Raw genomic sequence first — 17,202 nt, forward strand, 5'->3', positions numbered from 1 at the left:
GATTTCAAAATAGTCAAATAGTATTCTCTGGTGACTAAAATGAAAGATGAAGAGATTCAGAGAACAAAAATAATAGAATTAGTTTTCCATCCAAAGAACCCAAGAGGAATTTTTTTCCTCTATCAAGTACCTAAGCAAAGAAAGATGGAAGAAATTCGTAAATTTTCAGGAAAGCTAGGTGAAGGTTTTATTATTATGTAATCATCTATGCAACTCTTTTTAACTGTAATAATTTTACTGTAATTGGTAACAGATTTTTTCCCTCTTGTGCAGTATACCCCACTCCCCCCACCTCCAAAGGCAAGATTATATCAGCAATTATTATTTCTGTGTTTTTTTCCATTCTGGCTACGTCATGTGCAATAAAAGTAAACATATTTATAACATAGCATGTTCTGCAACACAATAATACACTTCTCTATTTTGCTGGTCCTCAAAACTTAAAAAATAAAAAACACTCTACACTCCCACAGAATTAAATGCCTTGGTATTTCAAGTTCTTAATAGAATGTTTCTTAGTCCTTAAATTCCTGGAAACCTATAAGGATAAATCAGAAGAAACAAAGTACCTCAAAAACACAAAAAATAATGGCTGCAAAATGATTATGAGAACTTATTTGATTTCAAAGGAGCCGCTAACTGAAACAACAGCGGTTCAAACCCTCCCAGCAGCTCCTTGGGAGAAAAGGCCTGGTGACCTACTCCTGTAAAGATTACAGCCTCAGAAACCCTCTGGGGCAGCTCAACCCTCACGTAGAGTCACGAAAAGTCAGAATTGACTTGATGGGCCGTGACAACATCATTTGATTTCAGAAGATTTAGCTACAGACAGGCCCTACCGCAAGTTTCCATACTTCTTTCTCTTATAGTAAAATGCTTTCAAGACTGTCGAACTGTGTACTCCAGGATCTTAATCATATAATGAAGGCTTTGCATATAAATCTATATAAAGTGGCATCAGATTAAAATAAAACCTACCAAATCTAAAATTCATGCTAAAAATTCTGTGTAACTCATGTTAATAGCAAATTAAATAATTTTTCTTACAATTAAATAATGCCAAACATAAATCTTCCATAGCATCTAACACGCTGAAACATTGGCAATCTTATTTTATTAAAAGCTGCCACAAGCAATGAGAAGTCACAAATATTTTAACTAAAAGAAATGAGTCAGATTGTAAGTTATATCTTAGTAGCCTATGGGAAATACTTAGTTATTGACTTAGAGATTTGCATTTATCTCCCTTAAAAATTGTGGCATTTTTAAATAATCCCAAAAGTTATCTGACAAAACAGTAAGAATAACAAGAGAAAATCTTACGTTCTTTGCTAAAGACATGTTCTAAACACAAAGATAAATCTTCAGGACTAGGTTCTAGGTTCCAATCTTAAAATATCTGGATTACTTGTCCATTGGGTGGGGACTGATTTTAATTTTACATTTGGTAATGTAACTTTTGGAACATATCCAACCATGGTAAAAACATTAGCAATGACGATTAACTGATACACTTCATTTCTCAGAAAAAAATAAATGTAGGGTGTGAACACACATTACCAAACTTTTTGGTTTTGTTTGGGTAATAATAGGAACAATGTATCATAATATCTATTCAGGCCCAACACCTGGCATTGTGGACTCCACCCTCAACATATGCTGTGTCCAACTACTCTTTACGATCTTTACTATCTGTACCACCTCCACCCTCATCGAAGGGACCATCATCCCTCACGTGGACAACTGCCATGGCCTCCTGACTAGTCTCTCTGCTTCCTGCAAGACCCTCTACAATCCATTTTCCATGCCAAAGCCAGAGGAATCTTTTAAGATGGTCAACCGGAACTTGACACTGCACATTTTTCCCTTCCCTTCTTCTTCCTTTTTATCCTTCTTTTGCTCCAGGAATGGAGATACTGGACAAACAATATCATGTTGCTGTTTTTTCCTTCTCAATATCTGGTGAGAACAAGGATAAGAAAAATGGTCTCAAAAATTAGCACATGTTTAGCAGTGATACCACACTATTTTTAAAATTTGCAACAGAAAAACTACAAGAGTCATAACACCTCACTTATTCAGAAGCTACATATCTGATGAGCTCAACTTTCCAGAACACTGCTGAGAATAACCAGAAATAAGGGTAAGAGATAGGAAAGGAACCTCATGGGTATCACAAAGTCCATATATTACAGCTCCCTTGTATTTTAGACAAATCTAATAAATTTGGCCATCCATTTTTCTACATATAATCAAAGAGAATATCTGTTAGAGACCGGGAGCTCCTGGGACAGGCATGCAGGAAACATCAGAAAGTGAACATGGATAGTCTACCAGAAGAGAAAAGACAACAGAACTATGAAAAATAGATGTGAGAATTCAAAACCCACAATATATCATCTTCAGTATAATGGGAAAACTCCATCTGGAGTAGACTTAAGTGTATCACTGTGTTACAGCACAATATTTCTAAAATGATCCTAATAAGAAAACATTAGATGATATTCCACACACTTTGTAAAGAAAGTAGAAAACATATGTTTTAGTAAATTTCCCAACAAAAATGATTGGAATAGTTTTAAGTGATGATGCCTAAAAGGTTATAGCTTACTTATCCCTTTGATGAAAATTTCATTTCTCCATGACAATGGTAATAAAATACACAAATTGACTAGCATGAAATCAACTTAAATTTTCTCTTTAAATTGAACCCTTTCTGTCAGTGGTGTGTTCAGCCTCAAGAGGGCGCTCAAGGCTTCCTACCTGCAGGTGTGCTAGGAGGAGGAAGGAGGCATACAAGCGTGGATGAAGGCAAGGAGGCTTTGTGTCCTCACTACTCTGAAGTTCCATGGATACCCGACAAGCCAAGAGTTTAACGTTTTCTGCCCACATGGCTTTTTTTACCATTGTACCCCATTTCCTCTTTGGATTGCTCCTCCCTCTTATAAGCTCTCTCTGAATAGCTTATACACAAAGGGCAGCCTAGGGTTGCCTCCTGCTTAGGAGGACTTTGCCCTTTTTTATTCAAAAATTATTGAGAATCTCCTATCCAGTTCTGTTCTAGACACTGGGGATGTAAAAGTGAACACGGAAGGCCCTGAATACTAAACAGCTTACAGCACCACCTTTGCTCTAGGCCTTAGGGATCCAGGCTGTCTCTTGCCTTTGCATTCATCTTTCCATAGCTCCTCTCACTATTCATGTGCATGATCTTCAAGGCCCAAGATAGGTCTGTGCCAAGACAGACTGCAGCCCTGCGGGGCCCCTATGGCTTACATGTGGTCTGGCCCAGCTCTTTAGGGCCAGGGTCAAGGGTCTAAGTCTTATAACTGTAGTCATACTCTTGTTAGTGATGATGCTTGTCTGGAAAGGGAATACTAACTGTACCATAGCTTAACTAGTCAGTGGGAGATTAATTCCCAACATTCATTAAACAAATATTTATTGAGCACTTATTACATGTACTATAATAGGCACTTGGGATATCAGTGAACAAAAGAAAGATATCTGACTTTGTGCAATTTACTCGAGAGATGGAGGGGTGGATACTCAATAAACAATGAACAAAAATAACATAAATATAAATAATGTAAATTATAAATTATTGTTTTAGAAGATGGTTAAAAAAATAAAAACCTGCTGCCATCAAGTCCATTCCGACTCACGGTGATCCCATGTGTTACAGGGTTGAACTGCTCCATAAGGTTTTTTTTTCGGAGGGGGGCTGCAATCATTACAGAAGAAGTTTGCCAGTCCCTTCTTCTGCATATCCACTGGGTTTGAACCACCAAACTTTAGGTTGGCAGCTGATCACAAACTGCTTGTGCTACTCACGCTCCTAATTTTAGAAGGTAATTAGTGCTTAAAAAAAAAAAAAGACGACAAGGTAAATGGAGTCAAGGATGCTGGCGGTCAGAAAGATTATACTCAATATACAATTATAACTTTATTAGCTGATAACTTTATCTTCTCCGCTCTCTTCAGATTTGTTCAAATGATGGATTTAAGTGGGCTTAGAAAATAACTGAGGAGCTCTGGTGGTGCTGTAGTTAAAGCACTCAGCTGCTAACTTAAAGGTCTGCAGTTTGAACCCACCAGCCACTCTACAGGAGAAAGATGTGGCAGTCTGTTTCCATAAAGATTACAGCCTTGGAAACCCTATGGGGCAGTTCTACTCTATCCTATTGGGTCGTTATAAGTCAGAATTGACTCAACAGCAATGTGCTGGGTTTTAGAACATGACCCACACCCACCTAACAGTTTATCTGCTTAAAAAAAGCAGCAAAATCTCCAATACCATCTGATCCGTACTTTAATTCTTAAAATAATCCCATCTTGGTTTGTCTTTTTTAAAAACAAATTATTCATATGTATCAAAAGATCATCATCATAAAATGAATTGTTAAGGGCAGAAAGAAAAGGCCTTGCAGAGTAAACTAAAAAATCAGAAGTGCCATTTACCCTGAGGAAACTACAGTATGGTGGCTTTAGCTCATTGGTCATGAGCTAAGACAGTGTTCAGGCTCCTGTACTGGCTGACCAGGGTTCCAATGAATTAGAGTTGAAGGAGTATGACTGTGAGGCCGGCCAAGACTAAGTACTCTGCTCTGAAAGCTCCTGTCTTATTTGTAAGTCCACCTGTTAAGTTGAAAGCCCTAGGCTTTGTAGTGCTGTTAGACAACCAATGCTTGGAACCTGGAGACTAGGTCTGGTTGAGGAGGCAATCACAGAGAAGTTCCACTGCTGTATAGAGTACAGGATGAAGCTGACACAGAGAAGAAAAAACTTTCCAGGTTAGAAGGGGATATAAACCAGTGCAAGAGATGCAGAACGCCTCTGGCATGTGGCCTCATAAGCCCACCACGCCTTTGTGAGGAATAAGGCAGCATTCAGGAGCTGTATCCATTTTACCACCAAACATATCCTGTCTTAGCTGTTCTAAGCTATGTCCTTCAGTAAAGCATGTGTCCAAGTGCCTCATTTCTGCTAACCCACTAATTCACACGAGTCTCGGGCTCTCATCACCTAAATGCACAGTGTTTACTTGACTGTTTTTCCTAAAGAACAAGATCTGTGGTTTTGGTACGCAACAAAAGATATCAAAAATTTTTATGGTCATTGTCACAACATAAAATCCCTGCCTTTAATATTAACGTGGTAGACACCCTTAGCAGATCTATATAGAAAGCCCATCACCTGACTCAAAATAACTCTACATTATGAGTTAGCCAGATGGTCACCACTCCCAGTCCTTTATGCTATCTGTACTTTGGAATGCTACCTGGGAATCTACAGCAAAAGAACCTACTTTACCCTTTAATGGAGTTCAGTGGGAATGAGGTCCCAGGAAAATGGTCATGGCCCACATTTGGCAAGTAAAGACACTTTCACAAGGTTCTTCAAGTACACTGCAGGTAATTATCTGCCTGCCCCTCTGCCTCAACCCTAAGAAGACAGCACTACCCTATTTTCTGTTTCTTTACCACCAGGAGCCTGCTGCAGGATTAGGTGCCTATCTCCACTCTATGTATTGTTGCCAGGTACAGAGAAGCTGCTTCTTTATCGCCACCCATTTTGGGGTATAACTTCTGAGTGCAGTCTGCACCACAAGATTAATAGTAACTTAAGTTTTTTATGCAAATATCAAAATATTGCACTGTCAGTGGAAACTCAACAAAACAACTTGATATGACTCATAGCCACCCTACAGGACAGAGTAGAACTGCCCCATAGAGTTTCCAAGGAGCACCTGGTAGATTCGAACTGCTGACCTCTTGGTTAGCAGCCGTAGCACTTAACCATTACACCACCAGGGTTTCCGATATGAGTATACTCTGAAAAAAAAAAAAAAAAAAAAAACCCCTTTTTGTTAACTTGAGGGTAAAAGAATTAAACTTAAAAAATGGTTTGTTTAAAAACATACTGGTCTTTCTGTTATAGCTAGCCTCCAAAATGACCCAGTGATTCTCACCTCCTGATATTCACACCCCTGTGTATCCCTCCCATCCCACCCACAGTAACCTGAGTAACAAATACCAAAAAAAAAAAAAAAAAACTAAACCCACTGCCGTCAAGTCGATTCTGACTCATAGACACCCTATAGGACGGAGTAGAACTGCCCAATAGAATTTCCAAGAAGCGCCTGGTGGATACGAACCGCTGACCTTTTGGGTCACTTAACCACTACGTCACCAGGGTTTCCTAGAGTAACAAATAGGGTATTACTAAAATGACAAAGTATGACTTCCAAGACTAAGTCATAAAAGACATCATGGCTTCCAACTTGCTCTCTCGGAGTGTTTACTCTGGGAGACTAGCCTCCATGTCGTGAGGATACTCGAGCAGCTCATGGAGAGGACTAAATGGAAAGAAAAATGAAATCTGCCAACAACCAGCCCTATGCGGTTGAATCATCTTGGAAGGCGAACTTTCAGCTCCAGTCAAACCTTCAGATGAATGCAGCCCAAGGTAACATCTTGACTGCGTCATCATAAGTGATCCAATGTCAGAACTACTCAGCTAAGGTGCTCCCAAGTTCCTGACCAAGAGAAACTATGTGAAATAAATGTTTATTGTTTTAAGCCGCTACATTCTGGGATAATTGGTTATGCAGCAATAGATAACTAATATAAGCCTTCTCATTGTTAAGCTGTTAGCTGACAGTTGATGTTAACTGTCAATTCATACTAGGTCCAGCTATTACACATACGTGAATAACAATACACATGGGCTCTAAATTCAGACTGACTGGTTCAAATCCATGATCACTATTACGTGACCCTAGGCAAGTTGTCCTTATATCCAATCTTGTAAAATGGGAAGAATAACAGTACATATCTTCGATGATTGTTGTGAAAATTGAGTTAATTAGGTTAATTGCATTAATTGAGTACTTAAGTAAAGAACAGTGTTAGGAACATAGTAAGTGCTATCTATTATGATGCTGTATGATTCAATAAATAAGGCTATGCTTTATAAAAGAGAAAAAAGACAGAATCCATTGAGAAAAAATACTCATTTGGCTGTCAGGACTCTCTTTTTTGACTTCTGCCACATGTAAGGAAGAAAAAAGAGGGGCAGAGAGACCAAAGAAGGCATAAAATACTTGGGTTAATAAGCCTTAACCACATCTAGCCAGGATAAACTAAGTGACTATATAATTTACCCTATAAATATGGATATTTCTGAGAGTGAAAAGGAGCCCTATTAATAACTATGCTAAGAAAACGGGCCTAAACCAGCACGGATTCGTAGCACACTACTAGGATTCATTTAAGCCTGATTGAGACGTTAACAATGTACCAAAAAGTACTAAGCAAATGTTTTCTTTCCTTATTTTTTCTCTTAATGTATCATCTTCTTGAAATGCAGTATTAATCTTCTTTTTCTTAATAGTTTTTAACGAAGCAGAACATATACTAATGTAGGTTTCAGTTAATAGTGACTTTAACTGAACTTCCTGCTTACACCAAGAGGCTTATTATAAACAAGGCAGCAGCCAATGCCCCCATGGTAGGTAAAGTAACTATGAGGAAATAAACATCATCTGGGACTGAACTTGCAAATGTGATCAGTAAGATTTTTGTAATCTGTACTTTGGGACTTCCTATACCATCAGTCTAGTAATTATTTATGGTAAACAATTCAGAATCTACTTTTCTCTATTATTATGTTCACACTCTTTTTTAAAGAAAAACATGAAAGATTTGTATTTGTGGAATGTCTCCCAAGTTTACTTACTTATTTATTAATTTTCTCCACAATACAAGAAAGGGTATGATAAATATAGGCATAGTCCCAGGTCAGCTCAATGACAGCTGTCCCTGAGACTGGCCTAAAATTTATTAAGATTATTTATACTGAGCTTCTACAGGGACAGAGGCCCTTAGAGATTTTCTTGAAGTTCTAGTTTTACGTAAATAAACTTTTTACCACTTAATCATATTGTAATTCCCCTTATTGTAACATCCATGATTTCTCCATTCAGAAATTACATGTGGCATATAATTAAATAATTGATTAGTAACATGTATATTCATGTCTAAGCTCTTTACTGAATATGAATGACAAAATATAATTTTCAAAGAGTTAAAAACTTAATACACATGCAAATAAATAAGCACATGTCAAAGACTTATGTAACTCAATAATGAGAAAAACAGCAAGACAGCAAATATATTAATACATATAATCAATTTTAAAAAAGAATGCTGGAGTAAGATTGCTAAATCACATACAAAACTGATTCATACTCTATAGGCCAGTATAATGTAACCTTTCAGGTTATCTTTTCTACCTGCCTGAAATCATTTGCATCTTATCAATTTTCTATAATTTCTAACTTCAGAGAGTTTTGGTATTAATTAATAGCAAATAGTAAGTCTATTATTCAAAATTTATGTACCAACCACTAATGGCAAAGATGAAGAAATATGAGATTTTCACCAACTTCTACAGTCTGAAATTGACCAAACATGAAATCAAGATGCATTGATAATTACTGGTAATTGGGAATGCAAAAGTTGGAAATAAAGAAGGATTGGTATTTGGAAAATATGGCCTTGTTGATAGAAACAAAACCAGAGATTGCACGATAGAATTTTACAAAACCAACAACTTATTCAACACAAATACCTTTATCATCATCAATGGCAACTATACACTGTACCTCACCGAATGGAATACACAGGAACAAAATCGACTACATCTGTGAAAAAGAGACGATGGAGCAGCTCAGTATCCTCAGTCAGAACAAGGCCAGCAGCTGACTGCAGAACAGGCCATCAACTGCTCATATGCAAGCTCAAGGTGAAGCTGAAGAAAATTAGAACAAGTCCACGAGAGCCAAAGTACAACTTTGAGAATATCCCACCTCATTTTAGAAACTATCCCAAGAATACATTTGACACATTGAACACTAATGACCAAAGACAACACGAGTCATGAGATGACATCAAGGATATCATACATCAAGAAAGTAAAAGGTCATTAAAAAGGCAGAAAAGAAAGAAAAGACCAAAATGGATGTCAGAGGAGACTCTGAAACTTGCTCTTGAACATTACAGTAGCTAAAGCGAACGGAAGAAATGATGGAGTAAGAGAGCAGAACATAAGATTTCAAAGGGTCGCTCCAGAAGACAAAGTAAAGTACTATAATGAAATGTGCTGGACATAGGAAATCAACAGGGAAGAACATGCTCACATTCCTCAAGCTGAAAGAACTTAAGAAAAAAAAAATTCCGGCCTCGAGTTGCAATATTGAAGGATTCTGTGGACAAGATACTAAACAATGCAGGAAGAATCAAAAAAAAAAAAAAAAGATGGAAGGAATACACAGGGTCACTGTACCGAAAAAAACTGGTCAACATTCAACCATTTCAGGAGATGGCATATGATCAAGAGCCAATGGTACTGAGGGAAGATCTCCAAGCTGCGGTGAGGGCATTAGGAAAAAACAAGGCTCTAGGAATTGACAGAATACCAACTGAGATGTTTCCACACACCGATGCAACACTGGAAGCACTCATTCGTCTATGCCAAGAAATGTGGAAGACAACTACCTGGCCAACCAACTGGAAGAGATCCATATTTGTGCCTATTCCAAAGAAAAGCGATCAAACAGAATGCGAAAATTATCAAACAGTATCATTAATATCACACACAAGTAAAATTTTGCTAAAGATAATTCAAAAACGGTTGCAGCAGTACAAAGACAGGGAACTGCGGGAAATCCAAGCTCAATTCAGAAACGGATGTGGAACAAGGGATGTCACTGCTGATGTCAGATGAATCTTCGCTAAAAGCCTGTGTTTTACTATGCAAAGGCATTCAACTGGCATTCATAACAAACTATGGATAGCACTGCGAAGAACGGGAATTCCAGAACACTTAATTGTGCTCATGTGGAACCTGTACATAGACCAAGAAGCAGTGGTTCAAACAGAACAAAGGGATACAGCGTAGTTTAAAATCAGGAAAGGTGTGAGTCAGGGTTGTATCCTTTCACCATACTTATTCAATCTGTATGTTGAGAAAATACTCTGAGAAACTGGACTATATGAAGAAGAACATAGCATCAAGATTGGTGGAAGACTCATTAACAACCTGCAATATGCAGACGATACAACCTTGCTTGCTTAAAGTGAAGAAGACTTGAAGCACTTCCTGATGAAGATTCAGTATGGATTACACCTCAACATAAAACAAAAATCCTCACAACTGGACCAATAAGCAACATCATGATAAACGGAGAAAATACTGAAGTTGTCAAGGATTTCATTTTACTTGAATCTACAATCAACACCCATGGACGCAGCAGTCAAGAAATCAAATGATGTATTGCACTGGGCAAGTCAGCTGCAAAAAACTTCTTTAAAGTGTTAAACAGCAAAGACATCACTTTGAGGACTAAGGTACTGCTGACCCAAGCCATGGTATTTTCAATAGCCAGAATGCTCCTTAGAAGCAATGAGGCTTTGTCTCATGTACTTTGGACATGTTATCAGGAAGGACCAGTCCCTGGAGAAGAACACCATGCTTGGTAAGGTAGGCTCACCGAAAAAGAGGAAGATCTTCAACGATATGGACTGACATAGTTGCTGCAACAATGGGCTCAAACATAGCAATGACTGTAAGGCTGACACAGGCCCAGGTAGTGTTTCATTCTGTTGTGCATAGGGTCTCCACGAATTGAAACCAACTTGAGGGCACCTAACAACAGGAATAACAGTAAGTCAAACAAAGTTACATTCCCAAAAGCATCACATGACCCTAGGTCTTTTTAAGCAATGCTCTACTATGACACTGAAAGATCACACTGTGATCTTATCTTATTACCAAGTCTGGATCACTTTTCTTAATAACCCAGTGCTGTCGAGTCGTTTCCGACTCATAGCGACCCTATAGGACAGAGTAGGACTGCCCCATAGAGTTTCCAAGGAGTGCCTGGCAGATTCAAACTGCTGACCCTTTGGTTAGCAGCTGTAGCATTTAACCACTATGCCGCTTTTCTTAATATGAAAAAAAAAATCCCTGATTCAGTTTTCTATAATGATCACAACAATACCTCCCTCTCCCCGATAAAAACCACCCAATTAAAAAGCCAGAACAGAGGCTCGGTGTGTGGATCAAGTGTCAAATTTATACTCCCAAAATTCCTTCCCACATTGTACTTACCTCCCTTTATTAAGGTTCTATGCTAAACAATATGTCAATATATCCTATGCCAAACAAGATGTCACCTTGAAGACTAAGATGCGCCTAACCCAAGCCACGGTATTTCCAATCACATCATATGCATGTTAAAGCTGGACAATGAATAAGGAAGACAGAAGAAGAATTGACACCTTTGAATTGTGGTGTTGGAGATGAATACTGAATATACCATGGACTACCAAAAGAACGAACAAATCTGTCCTGGAAGAAGTACAACCAGAATGCTCCTTAGAAGCAAGGATGGAGAGACTGCATCTTACATACCTTGGACATGCTGTCAGGAGAGATCAGTCCCTGAAGAAGGACATCATGCTTGGTAAAGTATGGGGTCAACAAAAAAGAGGAAGACCTCGAAGAGGTGGACTGACACAGTGGCTGCAACAATGAGCTCAAGCATAACAATGATTGTGGGCATGGTGCAGCACCAGGCAGTGTTTTGTTCTGTTGTGCATAGGGTCACAATGAGTTGGAACTGATTCCACAGCACCCAACAACAACAATGTGCCAAACACTAACTTTAGGTTCTGAAGTGGACCTGTTCAGCCAGTGATCTGCTTAAGGGTGAAACATGACACGTTCACTTTTATATCCATCACAAAAGTGCAGCAGATCTTGCTCATAAAGGTTTATTCATTCATTTAACAATTTACTGAGTGTCTACTACGTACAAAGAGCTCTGTTAGGTTTGTTGTATGTAACTGTATTCTATAAAGGAAACCAACATATAGCCAAGAGAGAATGCCCCTCGAGGTCATGAAGTAAATGAAGGAACACAAAACTGTCAATTCTGATTGCAAAAATGAGGGAAGAAAAGAGAAAGGTTTGAAAGAGAAAGGATGTCCAACACTGGCAGCAAAGTACGGGTGTGTTGGAAGACGAAAAGACAAAACCCATAATAGAAAGCAAAACACAGATAACAGGAGAATTGCTCAATATTACAGAGGTGACTGCTCATGTATTCTTTCACCAAAAGGCTAAATTAATGATGACAGCTAACTGGATTTGAAGAGGAAACTTAAAAACCAAAAAGGAACAAGTGACTTCAAATTATTTACATTCAAGTTAAAAACAAGAGAAAACACTGGATTATTACCAAAGGAACCTAGTACCCTGCCAGTTTTTAGTATCATACGACATCCACTAGGGAGGCAAAGTAGACTGCTTTATGCAAAACATGTTCCTCCCTGGCTTTAAAACCTTCAGAGGCTTCTTGTTCTTTGAATAAAACCCACACTCCTGCCAAGGGCACACAAGGCTCAGCAAGGTCTGACTCCAGCCTGCCTTTCAGTCAACCCCCAATCCTCTTCCCTTTGCTCATGAAGCTCCAACAACATGACCTTCTGACAGGTCCTAGAACGTGTCATGCTCCTTCCCATCTTAGGTCATCTGCACCTGCTGGCCCCACTATCTAAGATGCTCCTGACACGGCTGACTCCTGCTCATCCAGCAGGTACCAGATTAAACATTACCTCTCAGACAGACCTTCCCTGACCACCTTAAAGAATCCTTGCCCACCTACCACCATCCTGTTATTTTCTAACATAGCACCCTCATTTATTTTCATGAAAGCATCTATGTTATTCATCACTGGGTCTCTAGAATGGTGCCTCGAAAAAAAAAAAAAAAAAAACCCACTGCCGTCGAGTCAATTCTAACTCATAGCGACCCTATAGGACAGAGTAGAACTGCCCCATAGAGCTTCCAAGGAGCGCCTGGAGGATTTGAACTGCCGACCTTTTGGATAGCAGCCGTAGCACTTAACCACCACGCCATCAAAAAAAAAAAAAAAAACCACTGCCATCGAGTCAATTCTAACTCATAGCGACCCTACAGGACAGAGTAGAACTGCCCCATAGAGCTTCCAAGGAGCGCCTGGAGGATTTGAACTGCCAACCTTTTGGATACCAGCCGCAGCACTTAACCACACGCCACCCTAGCATACAGTAATTTGAAACCAAACTTGTTGCTATCTAGTCGATTCCAACTCATTATAACCCTATAAGACAGAGTAGAACTGCCCCATAGGGTTTCCAAGGAGCAGCTGGTGGATTTAAACTGCTGACCTTTTGGTTGGCAGCCATAGCTCTTAATCACTACACCACCAGGACGCCTAGCAACAGTAAGTACCCAATATTATTGAAAGAATGCATGTAGTAAAAAATGAAAAGTTAGAGTACCAAGAAACATGGCCCATGTCAGAGCCCTAGAATATTGTATAATTTCTAGGAGCTTCTTGGAGGGCTTACTGCTACTCCTGCCAGGCCCTGGCCCATGGCATAGAGCAAGGCAAAATAAGCCTCATGGCTGTAAACAGCTTCAGGTAAGCCTCAAAGATATCTGGTTCTAGCCTAACTCCCAGAAGAGAGTATGAATTGTTCTTTCTTCCAGAAACTTCCAAATCTCTAGGGTTTACCAAAGTCAAGAGCAGTCCCCAATGGGGGATTGTATTCCTTTGTCAGGCTAGATGCAAATGCCCATACTACTGGCCTTCCTTAACTGCATGCCTTTGCAAATCATTTCTCCATCACCATTGCCATACTCATCACCTAGGTACTTCTCCCATCTCCCTTCAGAAATACACCACATTTCCACCCCAGTCCTGACTCCCTGCTTCTCAGTCAATGTTCAGGGGGTGGAGGAAAAAATTACTAAAGGGTATGAGAAGGAACAAAAGTGAGGAAGGGAAAGGCAATGATGAAAGAGTGGAGTCAATTCCTACTCACAGTCACCCTAGAGCACAGAGAAGAACAGCCCCATAGGGTTTCCAAGAAGCAGCTGGTGGATTCAAACTGCCAACTTGTTGGTCAGTAGCTGAGCTCTTAACCACTGCACCGCCAGGGCTCCACCCTAGGAAGTAGATAGAATTTTTTCCATTTTATAGATTGAGCAAGATACCGAAGGTCACACTGCTAGAAGGTGCAGAGCCAAGATCTAGACCTAGGTTTTCCAGTTGCCATTGAGTCAACCCCGACTCATGGTAACTCCACGTGTATCAGAGTAGAATTGCGCTCCATAAGGTTTTCAATGGCTGATTTTTCAGAAGTAGATCACCAGGCCTTTTTCTGAGGTGTCTCTGGGTGGACTCAAACTGTCAACCATTTGTTTAGCAGCCAAGGGTGTTAACTGTTTATACCACCCTGGGACTCCAACAACCTTAAAAGCTATATCACTTTTAGCACCATCCAGTGTTTTACAGGCAGTTTTGGGAAGGGGTGGGAGAAGACGGGCAAGGAAATACCACCCTGAAATCACAGCTGTGCTCCATGCCCTAACATTAGAAGAAGGAAAGGTTCCAGCACCTTGATCTCCTGACACCTTCACCAGCACCTGCCTGGCAAGAGCCCTCTCCTGGGTTACATGGGACAACATTTTTGTTCTGATTAGGCTTCAGGGAAACACTTCACTCTTGCTGCAGGGCTGCAATGGAGTGATGGCTTATTGGCTTTCCCAGTTGGAATTCAACACATTTTTCCATAAAATAACACTACATTATGGTTAGGATTTATAATAACAGTGGTTTTTTTTTATTTAAAAAAAAAAATCACTTTTAAAAGTATAATAGAGATCAACTAATCTGAAATCCAAAATTCTCTGAAAACCAGAAGTTTTTCAATAACTCATTTGGCAGCAAAACCTGACCTGACCTGAACTCATTTGGCCTGAATTCATCTGGCAATGAAACCTGACCTGAACTGACACGATGCTATTTATAGTTTTTATTTATTCCACTGAGTGTGAATATTCATCAGCTTCACTGCAGAAATACTAATGTGTTTGATTATAGGATCCTGCTCCAGATCACACTACAGTGCTGTGTAGTATCTGGTACATACACAATATTGTCTTTCTTAAAAAAAAATAAAAATCTGAATTCAGCAATTCCAGCCTCAAAGGTTTTGAATACAGAATTAAGGAATGTGTTTGTTTGGATTTTTTTCCTCTTTGAACCTTGGGTTCATCCCAAGTCTGAAATTAGACTATGAACAACATCATTTCTTTGGGAAAATATATTCTTAATTTCAAACATACAAAAATGAACTTTGGGAACACCACTAATTCATGGGTTGGGAACTATGTAAAATACACAATAAAGAAAAATTCTTTGTGATAAAAGGTTTTCATTATCCAAAAAAATTATCAGGTTCTCAGTGACTACATCATCCTGAGACCAGAAGAACTAGATGGTGCCTGGCTACAACCGATGTCTGCCCTGACAGGGAACACAACAGAGAACCCCTGAGGGAGCAGGAGAGCAGTGGGATGCAGACCCCAAATTCTCTTAAGACCAGACTTAATGGTCTGACTGAGACTAGAAGGACCCCGGTGGTCAGGGCCCCCAGACCTTCTGTTGGCCCAGGACAGGAACCATTCCCGAAGCCAAGTCTTCAGACATGGATTAGACTGGACAATGGGTTGGAGAGGGATGCTGGTGAAGAGTGAGCTTCTTGGATCAGGTGGACACTTGAGATTATGCTGGCATCTCCTGCCTAGAGGGGAGATGAGAAGTTGGAGGGGGTTAGAAGCTGGCGAAATGGACACGAAAAGAGAGAGTAGAGGGAGAGAGTGGGCTGCCTCATTAGGGGGAGAGTAATTGGGAGTGTGTAGCAAGGCGTATATGGGTTTTTGTGTGAGAGACTTACTTGATTTGTAAACTTTCACTTAAAGCACAATAAAAATTATTAAAAAAAAAAATCATGTTCTCCTTCCCATTCCCACGGAATCTTCAGGGATATATTCAGCGTCCAAAAAGAACAGACAAACCTGGACCCTTCTGTGTGCTAAGGAGCAGGTTGGAATATTAAAGCATGGAATGAGGAAAAGAGGGGTAGTATCAGAAATTCTATTACCTGCTCTCATTTTGTCATTCTGTTCACTTACATTTCTGCCAAAATTATGTTTTTTATGACTTTATTGCAATTCAAAGTTAGCCTTTCTAGCAGAAGGAAAGCATCAAGTGCCCCCTTTCAATACAAGTTTAAGGGAAAATCCAAGTCTTATGATAATTACCTTATGAACATAACGAAGGAGCCCTGGTGGTGCAGTCATTAAAGTGCTTGGCTGCTAACCAGAAGGTCAGCAGTCGGAGCCCACCAGTCACTCCACAGGAGAAAGAGGTAGCAGTCTACATCCATAAAGATTACAACCTAGGAAACCCTATGTGGCAGTTCTACTTTGTCCTATGAATCGGAATCAACTCAGTGGCAATGGGGTTTTTGGTATGAACATAATGAATCTTCTATCTGGTTATTTTTTTTTTCTCATTTTCCTTTGGCTGCCCAAAAAAACCAGAGCTATAAAGCCCAGCTCTAGCACCTGCACAGAATTTTATACTATGTATTCTTTTCACTAACTCTGCCCGTATCAGCCTTGTTACTTTTCTTCTAACCTTATTTTCCTTTTGCCCCAATTTATTCATCCATTTTTCTTATGTGGTGGTATGTGTATCAGTGTAAATTTCCTCAAAACCTTTTTGTAATAACATGGAGTTTGGATAAATAGACAAATAAATAATTGCAGACTTAATAATGCACTGGCAGGGATCCATTTACTTCCAGCTGCAAGGACTGTGAGTAGTAACACAACTCTGAATCATTCCACTTGATTAACTGCACAAAGACTGAGCCATAATTAAAACTTTCTAAATCAAAATGCCCACGGTCATCATTCATTACGTGAAAATAATCATAAATTAGGGAAAGCAAAAGAAGTACTTCAGTTATATTGTATGTTTCAAATATATACAGTCATACAGAGATATGCTGCCAACCGCTCTACCCCGTATCTCCTAACCATCAAATACTTCCCTGTAGCACAACATCAGAGCATGAGATAGTGAGATCCCCACTTCCTGCACTGGGCACCTCCTACTTACTGGAGTTACTGAAAGAAGATGGGTAAGTCCTAAAGAGTATTCATAAAGCTCCCCTAAGAGCCAAATACTTTCTATTCTACTTTTGCAAGTTGATCATTCTTTTTTCTTTTCAATCA

The 17,202-nt window shown here is 39.4% G+C and overlaps 1 protein-coding gene across 12 annotated transcripts in view; it reads right to left on the bottom strand.

The window, feature by feature from the left end:
* CRADD (CASP2 and RIPK1 domain containing adaptor with death domain) overlaps positions 1–17,202 on the bottom strand; it is a 310,952-nt gene that overhangs the window by 218,311 nt on the left and 75,439 nt on the right. For 4 of the 12 annotated variants that reach the window (XM_064283725.1, XM_064283726.1, XM_064283724.1 and 1 more), the window contains exon 3: positions 14,068–15,701. The exons of 5 other annotated variants lie outside the window; for them this stretch is intronic. In XM_064283725.1, the coding sequence (XP_064139795.1) occupies positions 15,367–15,701 (335 nt within the window). In that variant the 3' untranslated portion in view covers positions 14,068–15,366. 3 more of the 12 variants (XM_064283727.1, XM_064283730.1, XM_064283729.1) reach the window with 3 other exon arrangements.

Source organism: Loxodonta africana, chromosome 4, assembly GCF_030014295.1.
Source record: "Loxodonta africana isolate mLoxAfr1 chromosome 4, mLoxAfr1.hap2, whole genome shotgun sequence".
NCBI classification, from domain to species: domain Eukaryota; kingdom Metazoa; phylum Chordata; class Mammalia; order Proboscidea; family Elephantidae; genus Loxodonta; species Loxodonta africana.